Raw genomic sequence first — 17,593 nt, 5'->3', positions numbered from 1 at the left:
GAATCCAAAGGCCAGACCGAGTTCAAACATTTGGTGCCTCAATGGTTGTAGCTTCTGCCAAAGAGCAATGGATAAGACCTGCTGCTGACTGCCTAATGCCTGCGCAAGGGCGTATGTCTGCCAGGATGATGTCCTTAGCCTTTCTCCAATGAAGAAGTACCCACAAGACCTTGGGGGCCACAGTTTTGAGGCACACTGCACAAACAGCAGCACTGTCAGCCCTGACCTGAAGCTTGTGCTGCACAGTGCTCCTACTTTTGCTTTCCCTTCAAATGCTCTGAGGCCCTGGACACATGACACATGCAGCTAAGTCACATCCAGGGTGGCTTTCCATTGGGAAAAATCGGGTAAAACTATACTGATGTAAGACATTTGCCTACAGTTTATGCCAAGGTACCTACAGTAGTCCAAGGAGTCACGCTGCTCACTTGCCCCTATGCTCTTGCTTGCTGCTACCCAGGGTGGCAGCAGCCTGTCCGTTTTCGATCCTGCTGTGATTTGCACTGAGGCACTGAACTAATTTTAACTTTACCTGTATAACTGTCTTACGTGCCCAGACCGGGTCATCTGTATGTGTGCAATATATGTGTTAGTATGTGCAGCCACCAGGCCTCTCGAGGCTCAACGTTAGCACGCACTGGGTTAGGACTTGCACTTTGTTTCGGGCAAGTGTGATAGTATGTCCATGTAGTATTGCATCGTCACAAGTGGTCACCAGGTAGAGTTCATGATGAAGATGTCCCTATTGCCTGATCAGCAGAGTCTTCTGATGGTTTAAATTGCCATAACTCCATTGAGGACAGTGGACCTATCGTGATACATGCCAGCCGGTGACCTGGCCTCGTACATTGCAGAAGTCGTAATGCATCTTATGCCTGAGGTTCTTCACCCCGGCTAAATGGCAGAAAACAGTAATGCCGGCATAAAATGGGCAGTAAAGCAAGTTGTTGGAATTTATGATGAGGCAATTCTGTTTCTCCCTACTGGTGTGATTGCTGGGTTTCTGGCTGCATGGAGCAACTTTAAAGGCTTGTGAGTAAAGATCACTAAGTGACAATGAGAGTTTTCTCTTTGCAGTCTTGCAGGATGAGGTACAATAAACCCAAGAAGACAGAAAGAAAGAATGGCTATTATAAATTTCCATTGTGGAAGTGAAATGTTCCTGCTTCTATTATATTTATATGGGAATCTGCCTTTATTTTACTTTTATAGGGGCATGTTGAACCCCAGCACGACAGAAATCATCTGTGCTGATGATGTACATCTCCTCTCAGTCCCGGTGCTATGGACACGGCGCGGGCGTTAGCGTGCAGGGTGAGCAGGGGAACTGCTGACTCTTTGGCAGGTGCATGGCCTCTTAGGAACCAGTGGACTTTGCTCTTCGCTCCACCCCACCAAACCCAAGCATCAGCCAGACACTTCCCGCACTGCATGGGTGCTATCACCATTTCCTCTCACATTGGCCGGATACCTGCGTGACGAGTCCTCCTCCTCAAAAGAGTTTCTATACCCATAGTACCATTTGGGGAAATGTATGCTTCGAAAAGACAAGCAAATACTAACCAGCTTTTGAAAACCCTCAAACAAAATTTAGGATGCATTTCTGACTGTTGCTTGTCCTGGAACGAGGCAGTGCTTATAACAGTTGCTGTTAATTATTTATCAGTTTGAGATCAGATAAAAAAGGAAAAGTTCCAATTCTGGAGAATCCTCTCCATTGATCTGAAAAAAAAAATCCAGAGAAACTTTCTCCCAGAACTTGTAACCTCTTTACATAGCATCTGTTAAAGCAACACGGGAAGGATTGTTCCTGAGAGTGAAAGTCTACACCTGACTTGAACAATTCAATCCAGTAGTTCGTAGCTACTTTCTGTTGTGCTGCTAGGAGTATAAATGGCTGCAACAAGTACAAAAGGGGCATCATGATGTGCATGATCAGCAATGGCTCAGATCATTCAGCCTGTTTCATGGCTCCTCATTTTTTTTCCATGTTGTACTAACTCAATCTTGGCCTTGTTGGGCTGTTGCAGATTTATTCCAGGGATCTGCAGCCCCTCTTCTTGCAAAATACATCTGCTTTATTTCACATGCATCCACTGAGTCCACTGAGATGACTCCCAGGCCTGGAAGTGAAGCCAATGCACAACAGCAGCAAAGATCAGAAGCTGCAATCACAATTTGCCATGTGAATCCCTACTATCTCATGCTTTCAATATAATCCCTGCACTGTCGAAGTTATAGAGGGACAAGTAAGGCCTCATCACTCTGGCCTCTCTTGCCCTTGGCTATGGTAGCTACCAGGTTCATTTTGCATAGCTTATTTTTTATGCAGACAGGTTTTGGGGCTCCCAACCTGGAGGACAGGCTCTTTATCACGTCCTATCCTTTCACCTGCCCAGGTTGGGAGCTGCACCATGAGTTAAGACCTTTGCCTCTTAGGTTCATTAAAACAAGCCTTCTCACAAGCTTGTGGCCCCCTGCTAGGGAGCTTCATTTTAATGGTGGATTATGGCACCAGTTCCACGTGCTTAATTATTTTATTTTGGCACCTAGTAAGTTTGTACACTTCTGCAGAGCACTCAAGTCCTGCAAGGTCACCGCATGCACGCTAATATTTTTTATTTTGTAAATAGCCCCATTCTAGTTAATGGCAATCATGGCCCGACAGATTCCAGTGAAATATTTCTGTGTTCGTGGGCTTCGTCACACAGCTCTATCATTTTGTCCTTCAGTGCAGCGAGCAAGGTCACTGGACAGGAGTAATAGAGTTGTGATAGACTTAACAAAAATAAAGATTAATATGAACTAGGAGGAGGAAAGCAAAGGAATATCTGTTAACCCTTAGTAGTCACAGGCAAGTCACTGCAGTAGGTTCTAGTTTCCAAAAGTAATGTTTAAAGGCAGTGCAGTCTCTGGCTTTGTGTATTTGCAACCAGTCCCTGTGGCTTTGCGCATTTATAGCAGCTCTGTCATCCAGGGGTTGCAAACTGGCCCGGTCAACCAGAAGCTGTGGGATCTGTTAGGACTTTCCCAAATCTCTACTGACCCATCTTCTCCCAACATCGTAGCTAATTTGGTCCCACGTCTCCTTTGAATGCGCCGAATTCTGTAGCGTCTTCACCATGTGGACGAGGCCCCTTTACAAATGTGCATGACGAAATCTAGTTTGCCACGGCCACAAGCAGGATGTGATCTGAGATCTCCTGGCATCGGGGACGAGGCGTGGAAACGGTTCAGAGTACTACCTTTCCGCGCCTGGGCTTCGGAGACGCGTGCTGGACCATGGCGCCTCCGTGTCATGCGGTAGCGCTACTGCTGCGTCGCTGTGTTATAATGGCAATTAAAATCAGATGTGCGTCTTCGCAGTTCCCTCCTTTTGGCACACCTCCATCCCCCGAGCTCTTGCTGTTTGGCAGCGTGCAACATGGTCTGGCCATTGCTACTTCACTACCTGCGTTCTCAGCTGGTGTGAATTGGCCAGGCTGTAGTGACAGCTGAAGAGGGCCGCTGGTTTCGTCCAGCTGAGGATCTGACTCGATGCCTTCATATGCTCTAGCAGAATATTAATTGTGCGGGACACGAGCTGATGAGTAAGCATTTGTTTAAGGCATAATGAGAAGGCTGCTCTGGTACATTAGTCCAGGACCCTAGTGGATAAATTACAAGGCCAAAGGCAGCGTGGTGATTGCATGGAGGGAAGGAGATTATTACAGAGGAAATTGCCGAGCTGCTCCTATCATTCCTTTGCTTCAAGGGTAACAATAGGCTCTCTTTTCCTAATATAAATAATTTTCCCTAGTAATGGTCTGTTATTCTTATACTCAATATTGCAGATCACGTGCCCTTCCCAATAGGATGATTGCAGGGGTGTTACACCAACGAGGACTCGGTCCCGCTGAGTGCGAAACGTATTTAAACGTTAATAGCCGGAGCGTTACGAGCAGTTTCACTTCCTGCATCTCAGTCACGAGCTCTGCTCTTCGCCGTTTGGTTCCGAAACTCTGCAGAGGATTATTTTAGTCCAAATGTCCCTTTCACACTTGTCTTTAAAAATGAGTATGGAAATATTTCTGTCACTGTGGTTAGGGAGGGAAAAACCCTTTTAAAAAAGTAACTAAAATGTGTGAGAGAGATCTAGAACTCCTGGTTTAGAGATGATATCTTTTATTAGACAAACTAAGAACATTGCAAAAAACCTATCTTTTTCTGCAAGTTTGTGGGCACACGCACCTTTCCTCAGGCTCAGGGAAAATTGAAGATGGTAAAAAGTCCCCACAGGTAGAAAAAATAAGCTTCATTTTTGCACCGAGGAAGCTGAAGGTGGAAGTCTGTTCCTTTGGGTCCGTGAGAGTGTCTTTGTGAGTTGCTCTTTGATGTGTGTGAGATCTAAAATACCTTTGAATAGCATGCTAGTTGAGAATTGTACCAGGGTTTACCACTGCAAACATCTGCCTGGGGCAGTGAAAGAGTTGTGTGTCTTGTGCAGGGCTCGCCGTTGTGTTATGAGAAAACAAATGCCTTAAAAATGTGGTCTGGTTTTCCACGTTGTGCTTGCACCAGTGAGTGCGTGTAGCCACAGGTGTTCCCGTGAAATCCCAGTTCTGTGCTGTAATGGGGATCTGCTTGCCTGGATCACGGTTCAAAACTCGGGGGTGATTGAAGACGTGACATGGTGGCCTGGCATTCGAGCAGGGGAGGGCGAGTCTGTGTTGCCGAGTTCTTCCACGTTGGCTTCCCAGAAGGGCCCTTCCTTCCTCAGCAAACTCAAAAGCTCAAGGTGAAAAATAATTGGACACCATAACAAATGAGACGCCACCTGGGTTACTTCCCACAGGCAAGTGACTGTGTTTTGCCTGCCACTGAAATCTGATTTTTTGACATGGCCTTTCATGTAGCGGCACACAAGGAATGGGAATCTGCCATAGGGGCCGGGAAATTGAGGTTTTTAAACCAGACAGGCACTAAACCGGAGTGATTTATGTGGGCAGAGTGCAGCGTTTTACAGTGTTTTGCAGGTTTTTGCTGGATGGGATATTCCATCTACATGCACGTGTGCATGTGCATGCATGCATGTGCGCATACCAACACAAACGTGCGCAACCCCTGCAGCAGGATGCAAAGCAGAGCTTTGTCGCTGAGCTTCCACTTAGGTATATGCACTAGATCTTACAAATCTCCATGGGCCTACTTGGAGGAGCACACCCCCCAATATAATTTACATCGAGTGTGCATAGTGACGTCAATTAGATTGAGATTCGGAGAGACAGGTGCAGCTCCCCGGGGGTAGTTCACACAGTAGGCAGCTACTACCACTGCTTTCCATGGGATGGTAGAACGGTGAGTACCAATAATAATCTACAAAAGGCATCAGGACTCATGGTAGAGGTGATATGTTTTATTAGACAAACTAGATTTTTGCAAAAATCTTAGTTGGTTTAATAAAAGATATTACCTCTACCACGAGTCCTGATCCCTTTTGCCTCTAGACCAATATGGCTACAACCTGGATACCTGACAGTAATAATCTCCATACATTTAGGGAATGGCTGTCTCAGGATGGACTCGGACAGATAAATCTCACTTGTGTTAAGAGTTTTACCCCTGGCTCTTTCAAGAATAATTCACTGATTGGGAGAAGTTATCCCAGTATAAGAGTTGACATTGTCTGTGTGCTACAGGTTGTGGCGTGCGGTGAACTGTCCAAATCCAGTCCACTAGCGCTAATCACGGTTTCATGCTTGCATAAGATAGTTCCTACAACAAATGCTGTAGCTGGTCTGAAATGTAGATGGTGTAGTAGATGGACCTGGTTCCCCTCTCAGATCTGCATGGATGAACTGGGGTGGTAGCTCCATGGAACAAGATGGACTTACCCTGGGTAACTCCTGCAGCAGGCAGATGGGAATCATCCCCCATGTCTCCAAACGTCCTCTACTGTCTCCCTCCTTTTCCCAGGTGACGGGTGATTGATGATATTTGCAGAGCCTGCAAGTTCATTAGGAGGAAGGGGCTTTGTGGGTTGTGTAATTCGCTGCATCACTTTGAAAGGTGTGTGTGTGTTGAGGGGGGAGAGGGGAAGCCATCATTTCCATCAGCAGAATCCGCCTTGCTGAAAATCCTGACACCTGTTCCCTGCGTCAGGCAGTGAAACATTGGGGATGTGTTTTGTAGCAGTGAGGGGCTCCAGCCTTCAGTTTGATCTCTTATTTCCTCATTCGGAGACACCAGGCGAGAACGCTTTGCAGAGCTCTGGGCTCATCATGAGAGATCTCAGGTGTGTTTGTCTGTCGAAAGCCGCGCGCCGTGTTGGTGACGCACTCAACAGCTGCTGGCAGGACCTTGGAGGCTTCCTCCCCGCTTCGGAGACCTTTCAGGGAACCTGTCAGCGCTCGCTTTGCCAGCGCTGCAAGGTCGCGGCCAGGCAGCAGCAGCTTTCCGAGGCTACGGGAGAGCTCTGCCAGCTGTTTCTCTTGCCCTCTCCTCACCTAGCTCTATTAATTAAGAGGCAAAAATCACACAAGCTTGTTTCAGCCCTGCCATTATTTCAAACCTGCCGAAATTCAGGCCGATTTAGCAAGGCAGACGGCAACCAGCTCTCTTTTTTTTCAGCTGGGCAGGTATCCGTAAGTAAGGTAGCCTGGGCACGTGAGCCGAGCCCACCGTTCGTGTGCCCCATCTCTGTAGGGTAGCACGTGGTCTCTTTTCTCCTTTCATGCACACTTAGTCATTTGTAAATGGCAGCTTCACCCTTTCCTAGAGCCTTTGCCCTGAGCAAAGCTGTCCAGGTACTCCTCGCTTAACGTCATCCCGGTTAACGTTGTGTTGTTATTACGTCGCCGATCTATTAGAGAACATACTCGTTTAAAGTCGCGCAATGTTCGGTTATAACGTTGCTTGGCTACTGCCTGCTAGTCGGTAACTTTGAACGCCTTCAAGAGCAAATTGGATGCTTATCTTGCTGGGATCCTATGACCCCAGCTGACTTCCTGCCCTTTGGGCGGGGGGCTGGACTCGATGATCTCCCGAGGTCCCTTCCAGCCCTGATGTCTATGAAATCTGTGAAATCTATGAAACTACTGTGGTGTCATTGGATCTGCTTAACATGGTTTGAAGTCGCAGTTTTCAAGAGCATTGCAACATTACGTGAGGAGTATCTGCGATCGTGTGACGTGTGGCACCTTCTCTGGTTGTCCCAATCCATGTTCCACTGCGCTGTATTGCGTTCTGCATGGTGCTTTTTAAACCTCCAAAAATACATCAATGCAAGCTTTCCTGGCTTAACTATGGCTTAAGCACCTTGCCGGGGTCATCTGACCCCGGTGCTCTTTCCTGCCAAGGCAGGGGGTCGGACTAGATGATCTACCTAGGTCCCTTCCGACTCTAGCTGCTATGATACTATGATACTATGATTATTCCCCAAAGTGGAAGACGCACGGTAGGATGGACTCTTGGTTGGTCGCGCAGTTGCATCTGGACCAGTGGGTGTAACGTGGATCATTAAAGACAGTTGGATGGAGGTAAAGGTATATTTGCCTGTGTTTTTCCTGACTGCCCAAATCAGCTGTGATGGCGTGCCGAAATGCTCTAAGCTATATAATGTCCCACAGCCACGTTATAACCAGGTAGCAGGTGTGTTTCTGCCCACAGATCATAATGTATGAGCCAGCTTTCCAATGCCTGCTCTTTTAAAGCCCAAAGCAAATTTCCCACTGACTTCAGTGGGGACAGGGCCCGTTCCAAACTATTCAGACTGAAAGAGTTGGAGGCAGGATTTTCAGTGTGCTTGGGCGCTTCTAATGAAAAGCCCACCCTCAACTACCATAAAAAATGGTCGATTGGATGCAGGTGGCTAAATGTCAAGGAGAAAGGTTTATGTGGCCCCTTAAGTTTGTCGAAATTGCCTGATGTTGAATACTGCACAGCCAGTACCCCTGGGACCATGGCTGTAATATCAGTGCAGGGAAACAAATGGACCTGGCTATCGCCGTGCAAAATTGATAACTCTGATTAGAAAGAGGAAGCCTGTTTACTGAAGGTCACTGAAGGGAGCGGCTATAAAGCTATTAATGGGAGATCCAAACCATGCAGCATGCAAGAGGAAACAGAAGCGGGGCTGGAAAGACGGCTGTGGGGAGTCGCTCACATTTTGTTTGTACACTGAGCTCTCTGGGTATATCAAAACCAAACTGCCAGGGGATCTTAAAGCCATTTTTATTGCTGGTGAGGTCATACTTCACTGGCTTGCCTTCACTAATAAAACTTATAGCACAGCACACAGAAATGACCCCCCCCCACCCCTTTTTTAATATAAATATATATATATTCTTTCTTTCTCAAAGGGGGAAATGGAGACAGAAAGAAAAAAGCACACGCGATAAATGCCAGCTACGTTGTGTAATGCATTACTGGAAGGCTCTCAGACACAAGGGTGGGAGACATGGTGTACAAGACAGAATAGGAAATATATCCTGTATTCTTTCATATGCTTTGCAGTCATCTCCATCATTATTCTAAGTAATGGTGGGAGTTTGCTGGTTGCCATTAGGGACAGGAGGCGCCTCAAAGGCTTCTGTGTTCTCCAGGACCTTTTCAAGGGGTCTTTGGCTTCCCAAAGCAAAGCCCTAATGAGAGAACATGCTTCATGCAGGAAAATGTCATTCAAGTCCTACTCTCCGCATTGCACAATTAGGTTTATACAGGGCCACAGAGCCATTTTGCAAAGCTGTGTCACTCAGGACCTTTGGCTGCAGCTCAGCTTGCAAAGGTTGGTTCCCGCTAGGGCTTCTGAACCTGGCTTACTCTCTACTGGGTTGCAGGACACTTTGGGAGATGTTCGCAAGTATAGCTCCCAATCGGTGGGATTTCTGAGACTTACTCCCATTTATTCAGGGCTGAATTTAATCCTCTCGCTCTCTCTTCCCTGGAGCCAATCATTGACTTCAACAGGGCTCTGTGCAGCCACGAAGGTCCACTCATGTGCATCCAATTGCAGAATTAGGTCATACAACTAGAAACTTTAATTATGTACATGCTGCCCCTTTAATTAAACGAGTTATGTTGGCCCCATAGACTGTATCATTCGATTAAGAGCACAGGCTCAAGAGAAACCTTTTGTATGGTTGGGTTTTTAAAAGTTGACCTTGCTGCAGGTTGCGTGGCCCCCGCTGTAATGCAGTTCACTGAGGATCAGATTTTGTAGCACACCAGAGGGCACAGAGGCAAGACTAGGGGTAAGGAAATCGTGTTTCAGAGCATTCAAAGCAAAGGCGTTTTGTAAGTCAGAGAGACCGTCGCTCACGTAAGGTGTCTGTGCTTTATTCGCCGATGTGAAAGCAGTTAGTTTGTTGGTTCCTCTCTGTTTTAGTCACTGAGCTGGTTGAGCATCTCCTGGCTGGAGGACCCCATTCATCAGTCCCAACCCTTTGGGTCCAGTATACTTTAAGCGTTCAGAGCTGAGGTTTTACCATTGGCTTGACTTCTCCAGCCACCGTATGAATGTCTCTTGGCCAGCCTACATCCGGTGAATTGAGACCTGCTCATCCAGCTGCCCGGTCCCTCCGACTCTTCTCTGGCACTGAAGCAAATGGGGTTGTCAGATGTGAATCGGGGCAGCATCAGCCCAGTGCACTTATAATGTAGGATGTCTGCCCTTGTGAGATGGGACCTTCTTCTGTGTTGGCATCACTCTTTCCTTCCCTTCATCTCGGATGTACTCCATCCATGCTGCACCACTAGGACCTGATCCAAAGTCTCTGCCCGTGGAGTTGAATTACCTTTGGATCAAGCTCTTAGCTGTATTACTGGGGTCAGTCAGTCCTTTGCTGTCATTTCTCAGTCATTTTTTGCAAACAGAGCGCACGTTTGTAGACAGGCCGGTAGCTTAATGGACTCTGGAAAGCCATGCTGTGATTGTAGCACAGGGCCAGCGCAGTGCTGCTCCATGCTGGGAGCTCCCTGGGCAGTCACTAGCAATATCACACGCATTCAGAGGCTCCTCTCCAAGATACCTGCAGCAAAATGCTCTGGAGAAATATAAAAACAGTCACCTCATTGGGGCTGGCAGTCGAACCGGGGAGGGCTCGTGGCGGGCTCTTATGCTAGGGGCGCAAACAGAGCAGCAAGGGCACCTCTCTGGTGGTCGGGAGGGGGCCTGGTAGAGGCACGTCAATTGGGCTATGTTTGGGACCGAGCGTGCTGGGCCCCCGAAAGCTGCCAGCCTTGTCACAGCATGGAGGCATGTGTGTGTAAGGGTAGGAGGGGGCTTTAAAAGAAAGACCTGACCCAATAAATGTTGCATTTTGGGACACGGATAGACCATTTTAAGGTGGGGGCGGGTAGATGAACTAGTTGCCAAGACACATCGCTAGGCCTGTTGCAACTGTTCCACTTGTGCACTTCTGTCTCGTGTAAACTAGGGTAACTAAACCCTGTGAGTTGCCTCTGCAATGTTCGCTTGGCATTTGCATAGAGCAGAGCGATGAAACAGATTCAGCTGAACTGCACTAAACTTTTTAAAGCAGCATAGCTGCTCCTTTGTCCATGGCCCCAGTTTCTAGCTAACCAGAAAGACCGCCCCGTTGTGCAGCATTTAGTACTCTTCTGAGTGTGCCTCTTTCACACCACTGTGGCTTTCACAATGAGGGCCAGGCTTTAGCTACTGAAGTAGACTAACATGATACTGGTGCAAAGGGGTCTTATGCCCTTTACCCTGCATAAGATGAGCTAAACCAATATAAGCGGTAACTGAGCGGCAGCATCTTCGACACCTGCTTTGGAAAACATGGAAGCCTTAACCCTGGGTGCTGTTTTGCTTTCTCTCTCATGCAGGCCCTATTAGCAGCATTTTAGTGAATCGTTTTGGCAGCCGGCCGGTGGTTATATTCGGAGGTCTGCTGTGTGGAATAGGGATGGTTTCAGCGTCGTTCTGCACCAGCATCATGCAGCTCTACATCTGCGTGGGACTCATGTCAGGTAAGCTGGGACGGGAAGCTTTTTCTTTTCACTTGTCCTTTGGGATTGACCTTTTTAGGTAAGTCCCTTCCACGCCCCTGGGAGGCACGGAGGCCTGTGGGTTGCTTTCCTGTCTTGTGTCAACCTGCTGAAGTCAGTTAGGACTAGACCCCCGTGAAAGCATTTACAGTGCTTTCAGGATCAGCCCTAAGTTTTTTGATCCCTGGATTTCTGGCTTACTTGGGGCTGATTTAACATGCAATGTGTTCTTTGTAGATGGACGTCCCCCTCCTGAGACAGTAGTGAGGATAGCTCTTAGTGCCCTTCGCTCTCACGACAGCCAGTGGGGACTTAGTGTTCGTGGTAGAGCAGCCCCTTAAAAACAAGTCCACCTGGGACGATTTTCAAGTTCATGCCAAATGTAGCTTTGTTCTTGCAATTGTTTCCTCGGTTTATATGGGATTGGGGAGTATTTGGTGATACTTTATCAAAATGCTGGGTAAAAACTGTCATTTGCCCAGGATCCCGTGTCATAGGAGATGTGGGAAAAATGGGTGGAAATCAGGAATTCTTTGCATTAACTTTGCCTTTCCACGCAAGTCCCTTTTGCTCCCTCTGCAGATGTTTAAGATTCACTGTAAATTGCTTTGTAAGTCTCTCTTCCCTTACGGTAATGTTACCAAGGGTGCTTTGTGCTGGCATACCTGCAGAGCGTCTTACTTGGCACTGCTTGTTTTTAGCCAGAAGTTGGCTGTGGTAGGTGGATTGGATGTTGGGGGCATGTGTGTTTCTCTGGGGACAAGTAGCAGCGCCGTTGCTACTTGTCCCCGGGGATCATCCATGCTGCACGTGCTCTGGTGCACAGCATGTTTCCCCAGGTGGGGTAGGGGAGCACAGTTGCTGGCCCCAGCAGCCTTATCTGGGGTAATGGGGACCTCCAGGAGCTACAGCCCCACTTTGTTTAGGCATGGTTTTTTTGACTCTGGGTTAAAAAACCCCTGGTTCTGCAAAGTAGCAGCACGGGGAACACTTGCATGTGCTGTGTGTGGCATGTGGTGCCACAGACCACATGTTCACGCACATCTGGACATGCCCTGGGAGTCCACATCATCTCCTGCCTTTTTCTGCCTACGTTGCCCTCTCCACAGGGAGCTGGGTTGCAAGGTGGACTCGTTACAAGCCAATTGAGTGTCTTAAATGAGCAAAGATAAAGAAGAGGAAGACACCCACATGCCTGTGCACAGGCAGGGAGCCCAGCCGGAGAGCAGTGGCTCCAGGAGAGCAGCAGATTTCTTGGGTGAATGAATTGGGTTGCAAACATTTGCTGCCGTGCTTCCCTACACCAGGGCTGCCTCCCTCAGTGTGGGTTGTGGTTATAAAGGGCCCCTTCGCATCTCTTTGGCACTTGTTCTTTGTATTTCCCAAGCTGTCCTACTTACTGTGCCATTGATGTCCACTGAGGGCCTGCAATCATCACTGAGGGAGCAATGGCTTCTTTGAAGGGAGTCCAGAAACCTCACACCCTCCTCGCAGTGGTGACGTAGCCCCTGCCAAACTTGTTTTGCATCATTGCCTTCCAAGCAGATGCCTACTAGGGAAGCTAAAGGAGTCTTTGAAGTCAGGGTAGCGGCGATAGAAGACAAACCCTTTGCTGTGGGATGCAGAAGTATTTCACACTGCTCTTCAGTGAAAAGAAGTGCGACTTCACATGGGACTGGCTAATGCTAAGCAGTCTTCTTGAGTCAGGACCTTCTTGAGTCAGGATCTACAGTAGCTCAGACCAGACCTTGCCTGGTAGCCTGTCTCTGACAACAGTTAGCACCAACTGATTGACAAAAAGGCACTATGCTCCCTATTATGAACGGTCAAAGAGAGCTTTTCCTGGGGGAACTTTCTCCTGTGGCTTATAATTATTTATTGCACGTATTGTGTTAACACCAGAAGGCCCAATGGGCATAGGTCCTTTTGAAAGCCCTGCTCACTAGGCCCCCGTGCAAGTTTTTAGGCACCTAGATAAGTACTTCTAAAATGCTGTCGGTTGCCCGAAAGAGTCAACAGGATGAACTGTGCATCAGGAAGAGACGTATGTAACCGTGCTGGCAATGAAAAATGACATAGCCAGAAATTTCCTTCAAAGATCCCTCTGTCCCGATGACTGCAAAAGAGGGGGGTTATCTGATAGCAGATGGGGCTGCTTGCTTGTTGAGTAACTGCTGATATCACAAGTTAAACCACCGCACATAGACAAGGCCTAGTGACCCTAGCACCTAACTTCTTAGGCCTGGGGGAACATCAGAGTAAAGAAAATGCTTATCACGCGGCTAAATTGCTTGATGCTCTTAATTAGGCTTGAAGAGCTTTTTCTCCTGGTTTGGTCCGATTTGACATGGGAGCATTCAAGGGCAATTATAAAACCAGGCCCTTGAGATCACGTGCCTGAGGAAACATTACGGTAAGGGAAGAGAGACTTACAAAGCAATTTACAGTGAATCTTAAACAACCTGGAAAGATTGCACTTCTGTGAGTCTCCTGCTTCGTATACTGAGAGGGAGACGCACTCTGGCTTAGGAGAGCGTGCCCTGTTTAATTCCCAGGGATAGAGTTAAAATGAGAGACTCGGCAGTAAAAAGACCTCTGCTACTGTCCTCCGCCTTTGGCATGCTAATCAGACGGGGAGGCTATCACCGCGAATGTGTCTCTTTCTGCTGGAGAGATTAGACACACCGTTCTCAATTGCTATCTCGATTAGGCTATGTCTTTTTTTCCATTTGTATGTAGATCAGTTGCAAAGTTATGCGGTAGGTCGGGAGCAGGAAAGGAGCGCTGTGGTCGGGAAGGCTGTATGAAATGCCGCTGTCTGCGTAGGACGTAAAGCCAAAATCTTCACTCTCCCTCCCTTGGGGGCTCGCTTATTTTCCCATAGCACTTACAAGCGAGTTAGCTGGGCCGTGTGCATCCTACTCTAATCAAATGCTGGCTTAGATGCACACAAGCAGTTCAACTTTAACCCCCTAATGGTATCAGCTGCATAGGGCTGCATCCTTCATTTCCTTTCTTGCAATGGCTTCTGTGGCTCCCCACAACGATGCAAGGTCTCTGGGAGCAGATCCCGTTCGAGGGGTATGGGAACCCTTTTCTAGTGACATCACACTAACAAAAGAATAGATATAAATATTTCAGGGTAAGATTAGCCAAATCTGAAAGTAATTTAAACGCCCTGTCTCTTGGTGTGGAACTGTGAGAGCCCAATTAGCTGGAAGAAAATGAAGTTATTTTAAACCAGGATGCGTGTCGCTGTCAAATTGGCATTCAGCTAGCAAAGTTGTTGGTTAAATGGATAGTTGGCTTCCAGTGTAATTTTCCTTCTCATTAAAGTGATTGTTGATCCTCATGGAAAACCCTGAGTTTAAATGAACATTAAGCTTCTGGATTTACCTGACTGAGTTGGAGTTAAACCTGACTCTAACGCACCGCGGTGAGCAAATCTTTCGATGAGGGGAAATTACCCCATTGCTTTGGGCCAGCCTGAGGCCCTTCTGCTCTTTAGCTCCTGTTTTATTTACAGCAGACGGCTGGTCCTACGGTATCACTGGATTATCTACCACCAGCAGCTCAAATTAACAATCATATGTCAAATCTATGTCTGAATTTCCCATCAGCCACATCGTTTTATAAGATGTCTTTTTAAAAATATTTGGCTCTTTTTTTTAAACTGTCTGTTCAGGATTGGCCTGGGGAATTATCAACACTACGTTGATTATTATTATCCTGTAGGTGGAATTAGAGTTGCCCTGTGCCATCTAATATTTGTTCTATATCAGTTATTAACAATAGCTTTTCTTAATTAACTTGAAGGGTCTTGACCTTCTTATTTTATTCTGTAAAGCCATATGCCTAACTGGGCACTGCAAGTTAAACAAACTAATTATATGGACTAATGAACTGAAAAAAAATCAGCATGACTCTATTTTCTGGATTACCATTTTCCAGAATGCTCCATTCAAGGATTAACTTTCAATTTTGTTTCAGCACGGATTATTCACTAATGAAGCGATAAGGTAGAAAATGTATTCTCTAGTCTTTAAATGTAGCTTTTAGACTGATATGCAATATTAACAATTTTATTTTGTAACAGGAATCAGCATGCAGACTCTTTTTTTTTTATAAAGCTCTTTTAAAGAGGAGCAGATTCTTTATAGGTATCTTAAAGAACCTGGGAATACTCAAACCATCACAAAGTTAAACATTTAACACCTGTTGTTTCAGGAAATACCTTTGAGCTCATGCAGTAGGGATGTAAGGGGTAGTTAGCTAGCCAGCTTACTTACGGAAATGTATAGCACTCTTCATAATTTTAAATACAGCAAAAAGTGATTTTAATTTAAAAATGCTTGCAAGATCATTCTAACTTCGATTCCTTCTGAGAACTGCAGTGAATGCCACTTTTGCACTTGTACACTTGACCTTTCAGTTGTTTTAATCTCTTGTTTCTAACCCCAGTTCCTCACACCAGTATGCTAACAGTCAACGGGAGGGCTGTTATTGCACCTATTCAACCCAAGGTCTATTGTTTTCTTTTAGAGCTTGCATGGATATCGTTGCCCACATGGTTGGGAGATTTGCCTTGGCTATCTATGTGAGCATGATCTCTTCGTGATTATTGCTATATGAACAATAGTAACACCAGCCTTGAGATTTTGAAGTTCACTTCATGTCATTCCATCCCTTGCATGCAAAGGGGCAGGTCTGAAGAGCTCACTAGGGACTCAGACCCAGCCACCATCCATCCATTGGAAATATTGGCAGCCTGGCTTTGTATCACGGTTTTTCCTCTCTGTTTCAGGATTCGGCCTTGCTCTCAACCTCCAGCCCTCAGTGATAATCATTGGGAAATACTTTCTAAAGAGAAGACCAATTGCCAACGGCCTTGCCATGGCAGGAAGCCCTGTCATGCTTTGTACCCTCGCCCCTTTGAACCAGTTCCTTTTTGACAATTTTGGATGGAGGGGCAGCTTTTTAATCCTCGGGGCAATTTTACTGAACTGCTGCGTGGCAGGGGCTCTCTTCAGGCCCATTGGCCACGCAACTGGCCCCATTCAAAAAGAAGCCAACAAGGAAGTAAAGGAGACTGCCAAAGCTGTTGGCTTTTTGGCTGCAACAGAAGAGGAGGAAGACAAACAGTGCTGTGCAAAATTTAACCAGTACCTGGATTGTTCCCTCTTCAAGCACAGAGGGTTCCTGATATACCTGGTTGGAAACGTCCTCATGTTTCTGGGTTTTTTTGCCCCAATTGTGTTTTTGGCACCATATGCCAAGCACATGGGCATTGATGAATACTCAGCAGCCTTCCTCCTCTCTATTCTTGCTATAGTCGATATGATTGCCAGGCCCACAACTGGCCTCATTGCAAACAGTAAATGGGTGAGACCAAAGATCCAGTATTTTTTCAGCTTTTCCATTGCTTTTAACGGTGCCTGCCACCTTTTGTGCCCCTTAGCGTCGGACTATGCAGGGCTTGTCATATACTCTGTCTTTTTCGGCTTGGCATTCGGTATGGTTTGTGCCATGCTCTTTGAAACGCTCATGGACCTTGTTGGAGCTGTGCGGTTCACAAGCGCCGTTGGACTTGTAACTATTGCAGAGTGTTGCACCATACTACTAGGACCACCAGTTGGAGGTAAGCGAGATACCGTCCCTTGCTCTAGCTCGTAGGCTTGTATTGTGATAGATTAGAGTTTGCAGAGTGGCTTTTCTCTACCTCAGCCCTGTGTTTTTGTTCTACTTGTGATTGGGTATAGACTACAGGTCCTACATTTGGGCAACGCATTTTCTCCTTTCTTACTGTGGGCATTATTCCACCTGAAGCCAACAGGTTTGCATGTACCCTGGAAGCATAAGGCAGCCTGGGTCTTTTCAAACACTTCCTATACAGTGGGACCCAGCTGCTGAATGCTTAATGCCACAATTCAGCAGAGCATATAAGTACACACTTAATTTTAAACATGCTGCTAATCCAAGGAAATCCCTTTGCTGAACTGAGCGCCTGGGTCTTAACTGATGCTGCTTCTTTGTCTTGAAAATGAGCATAGATCCAGTAAGCTGCCAGTCTGAATGCTTTCATTTCCTACGCAGCCAAACTTAAAGTGCCAAGAAAGTAACTCGGCGCGATTCTGTTTATGGATTTCCATCCTCCTTGCTTGCCCCGTAGAGCCTGTAAAGTCCGTGCTGAAAATAAGACTTTGATGCAGGGTGTTTCGAATAGGTTTGATATGTTAGTCCCATTCTTTACTAGCATGTTTTAGAGCAAAAAAATCCCAAACTAACAGAATGGGACACATCTCTGACAGCGAATTGGAGGCTTGTGTTATTCTTTTCTTTGGCAAATGCTTATACAGGAAAAATGCACTGTTGGTCTGGTATTATCTCTAAGCAGCAGGCAGTTCAGAACAGGATCCTCCTGTAAATGTCCTAGCTTGCTACAGTTACCGCACAGAAAACAAGATGGTTTTCCTGTTTGGGATCCAGAGACCTACTGAAGACGTCCAAGTGCCAGACAGATAGAGAGAAGAATGCCCCCCATGGACCAGCGGCTCCCCAGATACCGCTTGTCTTCTCTAAACAAAAATACAACAACTGGTAGTAC

General features: G+C 46.7%; 1 protein-coding gene across 2 annotated transcripts in view; it reads left to right on the top strand.

Moving 5' to 3' along the window:
- LOC149855946 (monocarboxylate transporter 2-like) overlaps nucleotides 1–17,593 on the top strand; it is a 49,866-nt gene that overhangs the window by 25,390 nt on the left and 6,883 nt on the right. For both annotated transcript variants that reach the window (XM_090022521.1, XM_090022520.1), the window contains exons 3-4: nucleotides 10,828–10,971; nucleotides 15,794–16,627. In XM_090022521.1, coding sequence (XP_089878647.1) covers nucleotides 10,828–10,971; nucleotides 15,794–16,627 — 978 coding nt within the window. The remainder of the gene's footprint in view (nucleotides 1–10,827; nucleotides 10,972–15,793; nucleotides 16,628–17,593) is intronic.

This window comes from Crocodylus siamensis, chromosome 11 (assembly GCF_052110815.1).
Source record: "Crocodylus siamensis isolate JL-2025a chromosome 11, ASM5211081v1, whole genome shotgun sequence".
In the NCBI taxonomy this organism is placed as follows: Eukaryota; Metazoa; Chordata; order Crocodylia; family Crocodylidae; genus Crocodylus; species Crocodylus siamensis.
This window is presented reverse-complemented; position numbering and strand designations above follow the sequence as displayed.